The sequence below is a fragment of the Rissa tridactyla genome, chromosome 4 (genome assembly GCF_028500815.1).
Source record: "Rissa tridactyla isolate bRisTri1 chromosome 4, bRisTri1.patW.cur.20221130, whole genome shotgun sequence".
NCBI classification, from domain to species: domain Eukaryota; kingdom Metazoa; phylum Chordata; class Aves; order Charadriiformes; family Laridae; genus Rissa; species Rissa tridactyla.
Window position 1 is genome coordinate 27,758,009 of NC_071469.1, and position 15,251 is coordinate 27,773,259.

At 47.1% G+C, this 15,251-nt stretch overlaps 1 protein-coding gene across 4 annotated transcripts in view; it reads right to left on the bottom strand.

Annotated features, from left to right (window-relative positions):
• Positions 1 to 15,251, bottom strand: part of ADCK1 (aarF domain containing kinase 1) — a 91,874-nt gene that overhangs the window by 41,217 nt on the left and 35,406 nt on the right. For 3 of the 4 annotated variants that reach the window (XM_054199568.1, XM_054199569.1, XM_054199571.1), the window contains 2 exons: positions 8,752 to 8,955; positions 4,008 to 4,118 (listed from right to left, as the gene is read on the bottom strand). In XM_054199568.1, the coding sequence (XP_054055543.1) occupies positions 4,008 to 4,118; positions 8,752 to 8,955 (315 nt within the window). The remainder of the gene's footprint in view (positions 1 to 4,007; positions 4,119 to 8,751; positions 8,956 to 15,251) is intronic. The other variant, XM_054199570.1, reaches the window with a different exon arrangement.

Sequence of the window (15,251 nt, forward strand, 5' to 3'; positions counted from 1 at the left end):
CCAAAGGGAACATGACAAAAACCTCCTCTCTCTCAGGCTGGCCAGCCTAGTAGGAACTGATACACTTTGCTAACTAATAGTGGTAAGACCTTTGAGATCCCTTAGATCCCAATTTTTGCTTAATTTCTCAGAACACAAAAGCATGTTGGGTGTGAGGCTTCCCATGAGAATTTCCAGTGTTCTCACTTTCCCATGAGAATTTCCAGTGTTCTCACTCAAAGCAACTTTTTCATGGGGAGGAAAACCTGCAGGCACGGTTGAAGTGCTTTCTATAGCTCAGCATCCTTCCATGGAATCAGGAGCTGTCTCTCAGACAGATCCCAGAAGTGCCATAAAACAAAGCTTATTAGATCACTGTACATCTTAAAAATTCATAAAAATGCTGTGTCTATTCTGTGTGCTAGGAAAATGCAGATATGTTGAGGTCAGGCCCTCTAACTCCTTATTTCATCTTATGTCATTTGTTTCATCTACAAATAACCTATTGCCAAAAGTCGCCAGACTCACTGCATCATGTTTTCATGTTCTCAATGGGTCAAGAGCCAAGTAACCAGGCAGATGTAAAATTCTGAAAGAAAACAGGAGATACCAACCAGGCAGAATCAAGTAGGATATTAAAAGATCAGTGGGCAGGCAGAGGACAGGATTCTCTGCTCCCTCAGAGAAAAATCAGGCATACTAAACCCAGCCTGCATCTAGATCAGAACATCAAGTAAGAATATTCTTGAGTGTATCAGCAGCAGGCTTTAAAACAGAAGCCAGTCTGTCCACACGGCAGCTCACTGTTTCTGCCCCTGCCCAGATCCCGTTGTGTCACAAATGCATAGAGATTGCTGAGCAAATGTGAGCAAACACACCATGTTCGAAAAAAGAAAATCTCCATACGCAAGAAGGCCACATAAGGACTATTAATCCCGGATTTCCAGTGATTGTCTGGAACTGGAAGGGTTACCGATGTGCTGAGAGGCAGTTTCTGCTGATGGCTAGAGCGCTGCTGTGCAGCATGTCCACCACCTCCGCAGGACGTGGACACTGACCACAGCCTGACACAGCTGTGGCGTGCATTGCCAGCCAAGATTTATTTGCATCAGAGCAACACTTCAGGTGTCATCAAAACTGATAAAACTGTACTAAGTAGACCTTACCATCTACACACAAGACACTGTGAGCCAACAAATTCCGTGCAGGTATATCATACATTAACTCCCGGGTAACTAAAGAATTTGTAAATTAAAGAAAAAAATGTCACTAAGCATGCAGATCTGAACTCCTTACCAGGCCATTCCCCATTGCATTCTCTGATCTCAAATCTTTCACTTCTCTACAGAAGGCCCTCCAAAAACTCCTTCAGAAAATCCACTGTCCAACCTCCTGTATTGTAAATCTTATTAACTTGAAGGAAGCCAGAAGAGATTATCCTCTAATTTATCCACAAAACCTTCCCTCTCTTAGGCAATGGGGCTTAGAGCACCCATGAGCAGGACTCAGCCAGGAGCTGTGAGCGGAGAGAAAACCCACAGAAGGAGGGAGTACACCCTGTCCCAAAGCTCCCCTGGCAATAAGGACACCAGGTTGTCCTTGGTGTGACACTAAGGGTCAGTAACACTGGGGCTTGCAAATGGAGTGAGCGGGGACGCAAGGGACAGAGCAAGGTGGACCACCTGAGCCACACAAGGGTCCCTGTTTGCTTTCCCCATCTGCCCTTGGCAGAGGAGCAGAGGTTCTGGGCAAACACTGGCCGCACGAGGGCTCGGTGTGGAGGCAGCCACACTGAGATCCACCAGCGACTGGGACCTCTTACCAGAGACAGGGCAGGGCGACCACGGCAGAGGCTGCAGCAGCAGCGGGACCTGCGCAGGCAGCTGCTCCTGCCTTTCAGTTGAGTAATGCGGGCCCATTTGTTCTGGGTGACATTAATGCTATTTGCCATCCATCTCAGACTCTTTAAATTACCTTTTTATGGCCAAAATCCTTTTCATAATTGATAAAAATCTCTCTTTTATATCCCAAGTTATTGAAAAAATGTGAAGTTTTTTTATTCCTCATTATAGTTTTAATACAAATATGTTTTTTATTGATGGCTGCTTGGAAGCCCTGACGGGCCAACTGAGAGAGGCTGAGAGGGGTGGGAGAAAAGCCAAATCCTCCTGTCCCACTTCCCAGCCCCTCACACCATCAGAGTAACAGGAGTGACACCACAGCCCAGCCTCCACTCTGGGGGAAATGGAGGGTGGGTAACGTCATTCAGGAGAAGGAGATTTCCTGTGATGGACACAACATCCATAGCAGGCACAAGAGGCCCTTGCTGACCTAAATCTAGTTTCCCTGTGTCTGGTAGTGATGTACGTGAGGGCCAACTTCACAAGCACCCCAGCACAGCACTGCTCGAGCAGGGTCCTTAGGGACAGAACCAGGGTCACAAGCTACAGGAGATCTGGGTGTTCAGCAGAACCATTCAGCATCAGTCCCACAGCCCCCATGAGAGCAACGATGCACTGCTTGTGCCACACATCAGTGCTTGTGGGCTTAACACTTGACCACAAGGCTGTGCAACACCGGAGGAAGCAGGCACGTGTCCTGGCATCCTGGGTGGGTTAGACAACACTGCCAGCCTGGGAAGAGCCTTTCTGGGGCCATAACAGGATCTGCAGCATCGTGACCTGAAGACCTTGTGATCTATCAGGGTAAACGAACCTTCTCTAGGGCAACATATGGTGCCAGCTACCAAAAGAAGTTGCTCATATTCCCTTGGGAACAACTTGGATGCTGTAGGACATGCAGTGTAATACCCAACAGCCTATTGAAGGCCTAGCTGCTCTCCCACAGGGCTGGGCACTGTTTTAATAGTTCTGCAAAACAGAAGTAAGCATATGTCTTGCCAGAGTTTAAAATACTAATCAAGAGTTCCAGAAGGAAGGGAACCAGTTTGTCTCTCCCTTTTGCTGGCACAGCAAAGACTGCCATGCTGTACCAAGAGTGTGTACAGAAATGGGAGTAAAAAGAGGAGTCTCATCTATTCCCTCTGTGTTTTCTCAGACTCCAACAGTTCGAGGGCAGGGAAGTCTCTGGCTGTGGGGATTAGCACCTTGCTGCAGTCTCATTCTAAACCTTTTCCATGGCAGGTTCACATGGGCATACAATTTTTGTTCCTCCCTGTCAAATGGTCATGTGGCATTCCTGTGCATCATTGCAGTGACCATGCTCCCAGATGTGCATGGGTACATTTCAACAGTGGATGAATAAAGCTCACGTACCCAATCTAGAAAACACTTTGGGAACCTTCGGAGCAATTTAAGGTAGAGGGACAAAGGGCAGCATTCTATTTAGCCACAATTTTGCTGCAGGGACAATGACTTCTCAGATGAGGAGTATCTTTCTTAGAGCACACCATTGGTGTCATGCCAGGTAAAAAGGTAGGAATCCAAGGAGAAAAAACAGAAAGCTGGGTCCCCCAAGCATCACTATCTGTAAAAATGCATCCTGCTTCACAAACCACAGCACAGGAGGTTCCTCTACCACACGTGTTTTGCTTACAAATCACAGTCAACTCACTGATGTATCCTGCCCTGCTCAATCAATGAGTTCCACTATAGTATGGCTGCAGGAGGCTTCTTGCAAATGGCAAAATAGTCCTTGAACAACAGGTAAAAGCCGCAATTAACTGTGGATGAAAAGGATGGTCTCCTTGGAGGTGCTGGCTAATCAAGCAATTAGAAACTACTTCCCATTACCTGCACTCCCACAAAGCAGAGCTGGACTGACATCCTTCCAAATGACTATCTTTCCATCAATTTAAGCCCTTCATAAAATTTGGTTTCAGCAGAGACAAGTCTTGACCTCTGGGCTCTCCCCAGACCTTTCTCGCAGCTTTGAACAAGGCAAGCACTGGAAGCAACACATTCAATCACTAGTGTGTTCGCCCTATGGAGCCTGTCTTTCCTCTCAGCCTTCCTGGAGCACAGCAAACTCACCAGCAATGGTGTAAGCATGTGTGCAGATGTGGATACCTGGGGTCCAGGCAGAGAGTTCATCAGGATTTCTTGGGATTCCTCAATTAATAGCATCTGAGACTGCTCAGCTTCAGCGGTTTCCACACATCTCTGAGACAGCTTCAACAACTGTTAGCAAGAGGCCAGAGACATGAGGGTAAGTCAAGGGGCAAGGAGGAAGGAGAGACCCTCACTCCCACCACAGGCAAGGCCAGCCCTGTGCCCTACACCAGCCCCTCGCCCCCCAGGCAAAGAGGCAACTTGGATGGACAAAGAGCATCTGTAGGAAAGACCCTGACTCAGACCATGCTGGCCTCAAGGAGATGCTAACTTTATCCTTGCCCTAACTCGCAAGCACACAACCTCAGACCAGACGTACGAGTGGGGACTGACGGGAACCTGCCAGAAAGGAGAACAGGTGGAGGAACTGGGATATTTCTAAAGGGAGAGTAGCGAGACATGCGTGGGGAGAGAATGTCTCCCACCAAGAAAAATTACCTCCAACATAAGAAAAAGCCTGGGTAGAGTATTGAGTACACAAACACACTGAGGGGGAGAATAAGGAATTCTGGGGAAAAGGTCAGAAAGTTGATTGCAAAATGCCAATGAGTGAGGATGAGGTGGAAGCTGATGAGCAATGGGCTCTGGAAAGTGACATCTTGCTGTACACAGAAGAGGGATTACAGTGGTGCTGAGCAGGTAGAGCTATGCTGTGGCCTACTGGGATGTGCAGGTCAGATGAGTGACTGCAAACCAGGTGGTATTTTAAGACTAGAAAGAGGTAAAAGAGTGTGTTGGCATAGATAGGAGTACACAGCAAAGTCCAGAGATGTCACGGGATCTAAACTCATTATCACTGCACAGTGGCAGAGCAGTGAGATTCACAGAGCCATATAAGGACAGTACTGGAGCCAGACAACAGAAAGACACCAAGGGTTTGGAAGAGCAGGGTTGTAAAAGCTGCCAAGTCATTCTGCAGCCACTCAGCCCTGTGAGGAGGGATGCTCTGGGATGGCCTTGGTCAAAGCAGAGAGAAGCAGATGTACTTTTGAAGGGGGAAAAGTTTCACAAAAGCCCTATCAGTATTAGCAATGAGCGATAAACTCCTCTGAGCACCCTGTCCACAGAAATCACACACAGGAAGACCTACAGGAAGCCTTTCTAACAGACACCAAAGGACTGTCAGGTGGAATCAGCTTGCCCAAAATCAGAGATGTCCTGGGTTCTGCACCTCTGCTCTGGGACCAAACTGGCATCACCTTCGCAGTATCCCCCTATCCCACGCCACAAGTCCATCTTCCAACACACCTGCCAGAGTGAGGAAACACCCCTAATCCCAGTGCTGGCAAAACATTTCTTCCATCATTTCTAGTTTCTAAGCACAATGCTTTTGCACTTTTAAGGTGCAGACACTCCAAAAGATTCATCTTTCAGAGCCTCTCATCACTCTCTCTCCCTAAATTTCTGGTGTCCAAACTTCACCAGAAGTTGCCTGGCTCTGCATGCACCCTGTTGAGTTAGAGAGCTCAGTTGAACGAGCTATCTTTCCCTGTGTCATTAATAGCCCTGCAGAGAAAATTACAATTGTGGGGTAGGAAACACACTCATTTTGCATTCCTTTTCCACACCCGACACCTTTTCACTTGCAGAACCTTGCTCAAGCAGGGAAAATGTGAATAGAGGTAGGAGACTCTTTCATTCATATCTCATCACCCATTCTTATGCACACAGCTTTTCCCAACTGATCCAAGGAATCCACCCAGAACAAGCCCTTCCTGTGGTATCTCCGCTGTCTCCCCAAAAGACTTCTACTCTATGATCTTCCTGGTGAGCATTTCCAGGAGTCATTGTAAAGATTTCTTTGTGCAGCCTCTCCCACTGCTACTACTCGTGTTGTCCTGAGAATCCCACCCCCACCTCAACCTCTTGCATACAACACTCAAGAGAGCGATCACCTCCCACCATCACTTAGCCAAACCACTATGGCTGGGATTAGAAAGCCAGCATCTGCTCACTACTTATTATTTTTATCCCGATAATCCCTGATAGATACACAAATTCACCCTAGACTTAAACCAGGGTAACCCACTAGTCAGCATATATGATGACTCTCCTTCTGTGTCAGATCAGCACACATGCCATTAGCTCAGGCGGCAGAGCTACATGCTCCAGCCATGATGCTGACCCAGAGTGAGAGTTCCCCCATCAGCAGGGTGTCACGCAAGTCTGCATGGTGACAACCGAGTTGTGTTGAGCTGCTGTAAGCCCACCTCACGAGCCTCTGCCTTTGCTCAAAGATCAGTCCCATTGGCATGCTCTCCATTTACGCCAGTTTTACCACAAAACCACTCCATTTGTCAAACATCCAAGCCTCTGATAAGATTTACAGGAGTAGGTCACATCAGAAGACAGACTATTTCTAATTGACTAAAGATACAATGCTTCTATAAGCGAAATTGGCTTTTTTTGATCATCATGCCCTTTTGCAAGCTCTTGCCTAATTTGTCAGCTTGTCACATTTCTCCCTAGGTATCTCTGTTTTTCCAGTTGCTGTTTCCCCTATTTGTTCTACACTGTTCCAAACTGTATGTAATTACCTTTTGCCTGCACTTGAGATTCACCTGAGAAGCCTGCTCTTGCACCTGACAGGGGAACTGGAAGTCTTACCACTGAATTTGAGAGCAGCAGGGTCAGGCGTAGGCCTCCTGGGAAGGTTCCTTCACTGTCATTTTCTCTTTGAATTCATTTGCAAGTTCCCAGGTGTGATGCTGGCCCCAAGGGGGAAAGTTTCAGGATCCCGCTTTGCACTACCCTCTGCTCTGATGCTCCACCTTCCCATTCTGCCATCTATACTTCAGCTAAGTATATTGTATTTAGAATGTACTGAAGATGTAACTACACCGGAATTAAAGTTGTTCCTGAAGTAACCCTATTAAATCCTCTGGCCGTCAGGCAAAACCAACTTCAGTGCATTAGGTTCCCCAAATCCTTTTTGCTTTTAAATACCTTGATTGGGTACTTTGTAACTAATGGAAATGGGCGTTTACCTCGGCTTTTAATACTGCCTGGATTCACCAGCTGCTTTATTTTTATACATGTCCTTCTCTTCATTTCTCTTTTACCATCGCTTTCTTTTTCTCATGAGCGTTTTCCCTCTATCCCTTTCTTCCCATTTCTACCTTTTTTTCCCCTCCCTCTCTCTGTCTCTTTAAATATTGCCCAGCGTTGCCCATGTGGGTGAAGTGAATGCTAAGAGGGAAGGCTGCCGTGGAGACTGGATTCAAGCTGCCTCACTGGAAATCAATGAGGCATGGAGGACTCGTCTAGGTCCCAAAAAGCTGAAATAAACCAGGGCGTATCCCTGGCAGCTTAACACGTACTTGAGAGAAAGGGAAAAAGGACCCACCTTCGAGCACCTGCATCAGCCTCTGAGAGATGCCACGCAAACTGAGCCTTAGGCGGCTGCTGTGGTAATTTAACGGGCGCTACCCTCGGGGTGGCTTTCCACGGCTCCTACAGAGGGGAGATTGCAGGATAGAGGCCCGTGGAGCAGCCGGGGTCTGCAGGGAGCAGCCAGCCTGCCCTGCTCCATCTGTCCACTGAGCTATGAAACACAGCTGGTACCAACCATGCTACAAGGACGCAGTGCTGAGAGAGGGAGCATCTTGCAGGTCAGGGGCTGACATTAACCCTGCCATTAAATTGCAGGGAAATATTAATTGTCATTCCTGACTAGACAATACCTGGACCCTTAAACTACATATAGGCAGACCCACCTCATCCAAATCTGCCCATAATATACTCACTAGGTACAAATACTTACACCCTGATGTTCCCCCCGTACCTCCTTACCACACAGTCAGACAGCCCAGAACAACCTAAAACAGCCCCACAAACCTCTATGTACAAGCAACAAGAGATGTAGACACTACTTCCCTTCTTCAGCCTCCTGTCTTCCTCCCCCTCACATGCACGCTCTCCACCACTGCCTTTGCACACTGTTGCCTCCTGCCTCCTTCACACCATGTCAGTTGTGATCCTTGAAATGCCTCTCCTCAACCTGACCTGGAGTGTGAGGGGACCTTTTCTTCTAAGGGGCAAAGGTGCAAAATAGCAGAACACCCTCTACTGCGGTTAATTCCCTTACACCTAATGAACACAGGCACCTACCTCTGATCTCAGTGCTGTGGGCTGCTGAGGGTTAATGGCGACTCCTGGGCTATTGCGTTAACTGACTGCAAGCACCAAAAGTGATTTATGTTATTATTTTCTTTGGGGGTTAATTAGGGGCTCAAGAAAGTAAAGGGCTGTCAGCGCTATCTGGAATTGGTCTAGTGCACCAAGGGGAGAGCAGTCGTCCCTCACAGAGCTCTGCTAATAGATCTTTGTCCTGAACATCAATTCCTCCAGCTCCCACTCCTCAGTGTGGCAGACGGTACTCCATCCTGACCTTCAGCAACCCTGTTAGTCTTAGCATAACCACTGGGGTACGCTGCTCTGCCGAGTCCTGCCATTTCCACCTAGCAGCTTTCACACCCTTAATCCTGTTACATTCTCCTTTCCTAAGCCTGCTAATAATGCCCATCAATGGACAAGAAAAATTGGCGTGGCAGTCTCCCAGGGGCAAGGAAGAGATTATCTCCCCTTGGTATCTCTTGCAACTGAGAACCACCAGGGCCCTCCTTGCTCCTGTTTTCTTTCCTCTAGCTGCCCAGGGCTTGCTGAGGCTTGAGAAGCCAACACAGGCTCTGGCTGCCCCTACCTCTTTGCCCAGATCCTCACGGATAACTTGCTCGATCTCCTGCCTAGTGCTCTGCGGGGCCTGGCTGTGCAGCACTTTGAGGGTGCGGGTGTACTCCTCAGGCAGCAGGTAGTCAAGCGCTCCCAGGTGCTGTCCCACCTTGATGAAGGTGCCTCGGTTTGCACAGCACAGCTCCCGGAGGCGCTCAGCAGAGCGCAGGTGCACCTGCGGAGAGACCAGAACATCAGTCAAGCCCTTTTGCTGTCTGTTACATGCACATGCCCACATACGTACCTTTTATTTGTCCAGTATTTAAACAGACCAGGGATTTCCCTTCTTGATTTTGGGCATCATCATCTGCGTCAGCTAAGTATTAGGACTCTGACTTGATTTAGAGGGGCTGAACCAGATCAGGACAAGATGCTCCAGAGTATAAGGGGCTTCAGCATTTGTTTCCACAAGCACCATGATCAAGGACACCACATTAGGTTTTGGCTTTCTCCAGGGCTATATCCTTGCACAGAATAAGATGTCTAGCCATAGGGCAGCATTGGTTTGTTACTGTGATCCACCGTTACAATGCAGTGTTTGGGAACCCGTTGTCAAAAGACAAAAGTCAGGACCACAACCATGTATGTTAGGCTTGTAGTATGAGTGTGATGAATTAAAGTGAGAAGAAAGTCACAGATACCACCCCAGAAACTTCCAGGAACTTGGAAGAAGAATCTGTTAAAAATCAAAATTACAGATGTCTAACTGGCAGTGAGGAGGACAGCATGTATGCAGTCCTTCATCCTCCTCAGCTCACTCTGACACACTACAAGGGGAAATTACATCCCTGCAGTCCAGCCAGCTCTTGGTCTTACTGCTTACACTGCCAACAAAGTCTGCAGTGACAGTGGTTTCAGAAACTAAGCATTAGAAGACTTGCCAGTTTTGCTCACATTGACCAAAATGCAGCCATGAAAGGACGAAACCCATCACCAACCACTTGCCTGCTTTGGATTTCAGCTCCTGAGGTTCATTCCACCTATCAAGAACAGACCAGCCACCACATCCTTCAGTGACAATGATTTATTCTGCCTTTATTACTCTCACTAGAAAAGCCTCCTGCCAAGGACACAGCTATACTCAATATTCTTTAATAAGCTTCAGATAAGTTTACCCTGATACATTAACAAAATCTAAGCAAATCAATGACAAAAAATAACTCCACACCCATCTCCTGTTGATGCCTGACACCTATCTGCATGGAGGCTCCTAATTCCTCTGGCTTCAGTGTCAGAAGTCATTGAAGGTGAAATCTTGTGTCCACAGACCTCATCTGCCCAAGATCCTGTGGTGAGGGACTCCACCAAAAGCCTCAAAGTACGTGGCAGAAAGGAACAACACCACAAACGTGCATGAATACCACCCACACCCCCATTTAGTGGCTATCTTTGCCCACTGTGCAAAGCAGTGCCACGTCACATCACGGGACAGGGCGAGTGTCTCACATTTGGGAATGCGTCAGGGGACAGACCGGGTGCAGAGGGAGCTGCAAGTGCACAAAACACAGGCCTGCGGGAGTGTGAGGAGAAAGCCTGATGTGCAAACGTGGATGCACACATGCACGCACACACTTTCCTGGGTGGGCGCGCACAGGCAAGCATAACTCGCGCTGGGATGGTGAGCTTCCCCCAGCAAATTGCCTGCTCAAAAGCACTCACAAATACCTAGGCAGAAAATAACATCCACAAGCATGCCTGAATTCTCCCATGTTACTGCACTGCATTTTGCACCCCAGCTGTAAAGCTCCTGCTGTAAGAAGCAAGCCTCTGCCCTGGCTGTTTCCCTGCTCTCCTCCCCTTTGTGCGGTGGGGGCAAATGCAAGCCAAAAGGGGACAAGGAAAGGAAGCTGTGAAAGAGGACAAGAAAGCAAGAAAAGCAGGGAGGGAGTAATGTGATGAAAGAGAAAGGCAGTGGGAGGGAAGGAGCCAGAGAAGTTGGGTAGTTTGTCACAGCACTGGGAGTGCAGCCCATTACAGGGAAACAGCTTTTATGCAGCTCCGATAATCGCCCGCTGCCTCCAGCCCTGGAGGAAGCCCCCCGCCAACAGCAACAGGGAAGGGGAGCGGTGGCCAGCCACCCCCCGAGGTGTCAGGCAGCCACAGCCCAGGGCACTGGCGGGAAAACAGTGGCAAAGCTCCTTGCAGATGTGCTCCAAAAATCCCCAGCACTGAGCATGGGCCAGCACAGGGCCCTGCAACCTCCCGCAGGCACAGCAGGAGCCCATCAAATGACTCCAGGCTGCAGCATGGCTCAGGGCAGAGCGGCAGCAAACCCTGAGGCTGTAGCACGGTGCTGGACATGAGGCCTGGCAGCCAGCCTGGGGGAGAGGTGCTGGCTGCAATGGACCTACCCGCTCCACACACACAGCCAAGGGAGACGGAAAAAACGGGATGGAAAACTCATATAGCTGAAAATACAACTGGTTGTAGCCACACTTGGATGCAGGGTGTATCTTCATGTCAGTCATTGCAGAGGAGGCGGCGGAAATAGACTCTCTCTCCCCTAGCACAAGGACAGAGGAAATTTTGGCCCTCCCAAACTTACCCACCCTGTAGAGAACCCAGTTGGCCTCAGAGACACAGCAGTCCTGGCCAAGAGAGACAAAAACATCCTTACAGAGGGCTCCTAGAACAAAACAGAACAAAACCCCCGGGCACAGCATCCTCCACCATGCTCTCACAACTGGCTTGGCTAAAACTCCTAAGAGGCAGCTGCCTTGGCTGGCTGTCCAGACCAGGGAATGCCAGCTCCTGCCCCTGATAAAGAGACAGAAGACGACGATGTAACTTGTCCCAGAAGAAGGAAATTTTACAAAACTTCAGTGGGCATTAGAGGCAGAAGTACAGAATGAAGCAGGACTGTGAATGCAGCTTCCAAGTTCTCTTTTCTTATCAACCAGGTCAGGATTTTCCGCAGAAAAATGTCCGTAACACTATCTATTAATTGCCCGGATCTCCCCATGCTAGGTCACAGTCCAGATGCAGCACTTGTTTCTCTGATAGACGACCTTCTCTGCATCACAGGCAAAATAAGAATGCCGCATTCCCACTACTGTGTCCGATGCTGCTCACCCAGGTTTCTGTCCTACCTTGAAGAAACTGCAGGGCAAATGGAAACCCCCAGAACAGCTCAGAGCTTTTCTCCAAGAAATCTCATGAGATATTGCTCTTTGTTGCACAAGCAATACCTTGAAGACTCTTCTTATCAGGGAAAAGAGCCTGGAACAACAGCCAGTTAGATACGGACCCGCTTGTACACATCATGCCTGGGAGCATACTGCAGAGAAAGAAGCGTTTCGTGTACCAAGGATTACCAAGAATAAGCCTCCCTCGGGAAGCGCTTCAGATCACAAATGCTGTCTGAGTGTGTATATGGTTCTTTCCTCAGTCTACATGAGCATCTCTTTCTGTCTCAAACCCCTTCCCCAAATTTCAGCAGGACTAATTCTCCATTAGCCCACAGCATGGCTATCAGACTCATGCGGTTTACTCAAACCCTGGGTAGATTGGGATTAACACTGATTATTGAAATTGTTCCATGTGGGCCATAGTGAAAGTAACAACTCTCAGGTATGGAGAGGAAGCACCTCTGGGATGAAGCACATACTCAGCAAGCAGAGCTGCAAAGGGACATTTTTTAATTTACCCTTGATGTACAAGAAGACCTGGCTTCTCAAGTGATTTTGATGCTTTTGAAGGAGCCTTTACTCACAGAGACCTTGGCAAAGAACTGCTCTTCAGAGCACCGGACATGCAGGTGCCACAAATTGGCAGATGCTAATCTGGTCTTAAAAATAAAGAAATTAATTTTGAAGAAAATAAATACCAAAGTTAAAATATACTCGTGAAAACTTGAGTATCTGGTGACAGACTTGGTGACAAAAGGGCTCAGAACTGCCTCTAAAGACAGTAAGGTAAGTGGTGGAAGCCACTCCTCATATAAAAAATCCTTCAGAAAAGTCATTCCCACCCTGAAGGGCATACTCATAGCTCGCAAAACGTGAAATGAGGATTAGGAATGCAGAGAGAAAATTTGAAATGCAATTAGTCAAAGACATAACAAACAAGTCACAAGAAATTCCTGATGATGAATGCTGCCTCCAGGAACACTGCGAACACAGACATTTCACAAAGGACTCCAGGCTGGATTTCTCCCAGAGGACAGGGCTAGAAGGGCTGCTCCTCCTCTCGCCTCCCTACCAGAGAGCACTCCTGTACAGGTGAGCAGGAACAGCTCCACCCCACGTGGTGGCCTCTCACATCCCACCTACTCCCAACCTGCGCAAGTGAAAGGAGGCACCTTCTCCTGCTGCAGGCAATTCCCTGCATGGGGCAGGATGCTGAGGAGAAGCCTACCCATCACTGCTTACAAGAGAGATACACTCTCCAAGACAGTATTTCAAGAAAGACGTCTCCAGAAAATACCTTGAAAACTTCAAACACATAAAAATTACAGATTAATTCAAATTAATCAAAAAATTAGATTAATTCAAATTAATTAAAAATACAGATTAATTCAAAAAGTATCTGAGATGCTAATAATCAAAAAGGGGATCGCACATTAAAACCATTAGCTTCCAGAGGATTGAAGGGGAACAAATGTTGCCCTGTTTTTAAGAAAAATCCAGAGTAATCCGGGAAATTATAGTCCTGCAAGCTTTTATTCTGTGTCAGCTAAATTAGTTGAGATAATAATTATAGAGAGTACTAAAAATCATCTAGCTAAATGTGATATGACTGAAAAAAGCCAACAGGGATTTTGAGAGGAAAAAAAAATCATTCTTCACCAGTCCGCTAAAATACTCTGAGCACATTAATACAATGGTCAATAGAAGAGAAAAGGGAGAGATTTATTGGGATTTTTGAGTGGCTTTCAACAAATTCCCTCACAAGGAGTGAAAAGAAAACTGAGTAATTATTGGAGAAGATGCAAGAACATCACTTGCTCGTTTTGTCCCACTCTCAGCTCTGAATTCCCTCTCTGCAACATCAAGCCCAGCACTACAGACAGCAGCAGTGGGGGACTCTCTAGTTAGGACAAGGGTGCAACATTTAGTGATGTTTCTACCACAGATTCATTTCAACCTGCTCTGAGCTCTTTTAGATGAGGTGATACTGCAGAAGCCCTGTCTACATCAGCACCTGCAATGTTGTTACTTCCAGCGAGGCTGAACTAGCACTGGCATCGCTGAGAAACATGATGAAAAGGGAAACAGGTCCATGTAGCGCCCACAAGGCAGAAGGGGCTCTCTACTCTAAATGGGTTGACCGGCATCACTGTCAAAAACAAACAGCAGCATGTCCCGTTACACCCATTCTTACATCAAGGTTTAATTTCCCTGCTAGTGATCTGGCAAAGGAGAGGATGGTGCCGTGACAAAAATTCCATGAGATGCAACAGAAATTATTCATCACCATGGAAAAATAAGCCCTGCCAAGACCTTACCAAAGACAGGTGGACAATCAATAGACTGGCAGATCACCCTCAGCATAGATGACTGCAAGGTTACACGTATTGGAAGGTGCAATTTATCCTGCCCGCACACACCGATGGGCTCTAAATTAACTGTAACCACCCAGCACTTGCATCGCATTGTTGTGGATGGCTCAGTGAAGGCACCTGCTCAATGTACAGTGGGGGTCAGGAAAACCCAAACAAGTTGTTTGGCTGTGTTAAGAAAGGAAAAGAGGAAAACATTAAAAATATCAAAATGCCATTGTATAAATTGAAAGCACAACCTCACCTTGGATTCTGGACATCCCATCACAACAAGAGGTACAGAATAAAAAGAAGTGGACAGAGGAGGACAGGGGAAAAATGATCATGGACTTGAAAAAGTCTGTAAGAAGATATCTGAGATGTTAGGGGACTCTTTAGATCAGAGAGAGTTGATGCATATGAGAGAAGAGTTATATGAAATCATAAAAAGAAAATCTCCCATTCCTATTTCCAGCTCTCACAAAACAGCAAGTAATAGGGCATTCCACAAAGCAACAACCTTTTTACAGTTTTTTCTACATGCCATTTTGCACAGTACAGCATTAACCAGTGGCACTCACTGTCAGAGCATAGAGAAGCCAGGAGCTTAATGGAATTCAGAAAGGCTTTAGACATTTATGATAAAACAACCATACCTGATTTTATATGGAGCTTTTCATCTCTAAAAGTGCTTTTACAAAGCTCTTTACAAAACTCAGGATGGCTATCCCCCATTTTACAGACTCATAAGAACATTACGTGTAATAAAATGTCTAAAGGGCTTTAAACACTCTTGCTCAAGGCATCAAGACAAAAATTACCCTATTGATTGGCCACAGAGAGAGACAGAATGCAAACTCAGTGCACTGATGTTCCCAGCGTCATTAAAATCTTTAAAGAACCTATTTGGTGAATGCAATTCCCACATTCCAGTTAAATCGGTCACGCCTTCTGCTGGGGTTCAACCTGCTTCCAAGCATCTTCTATATTTA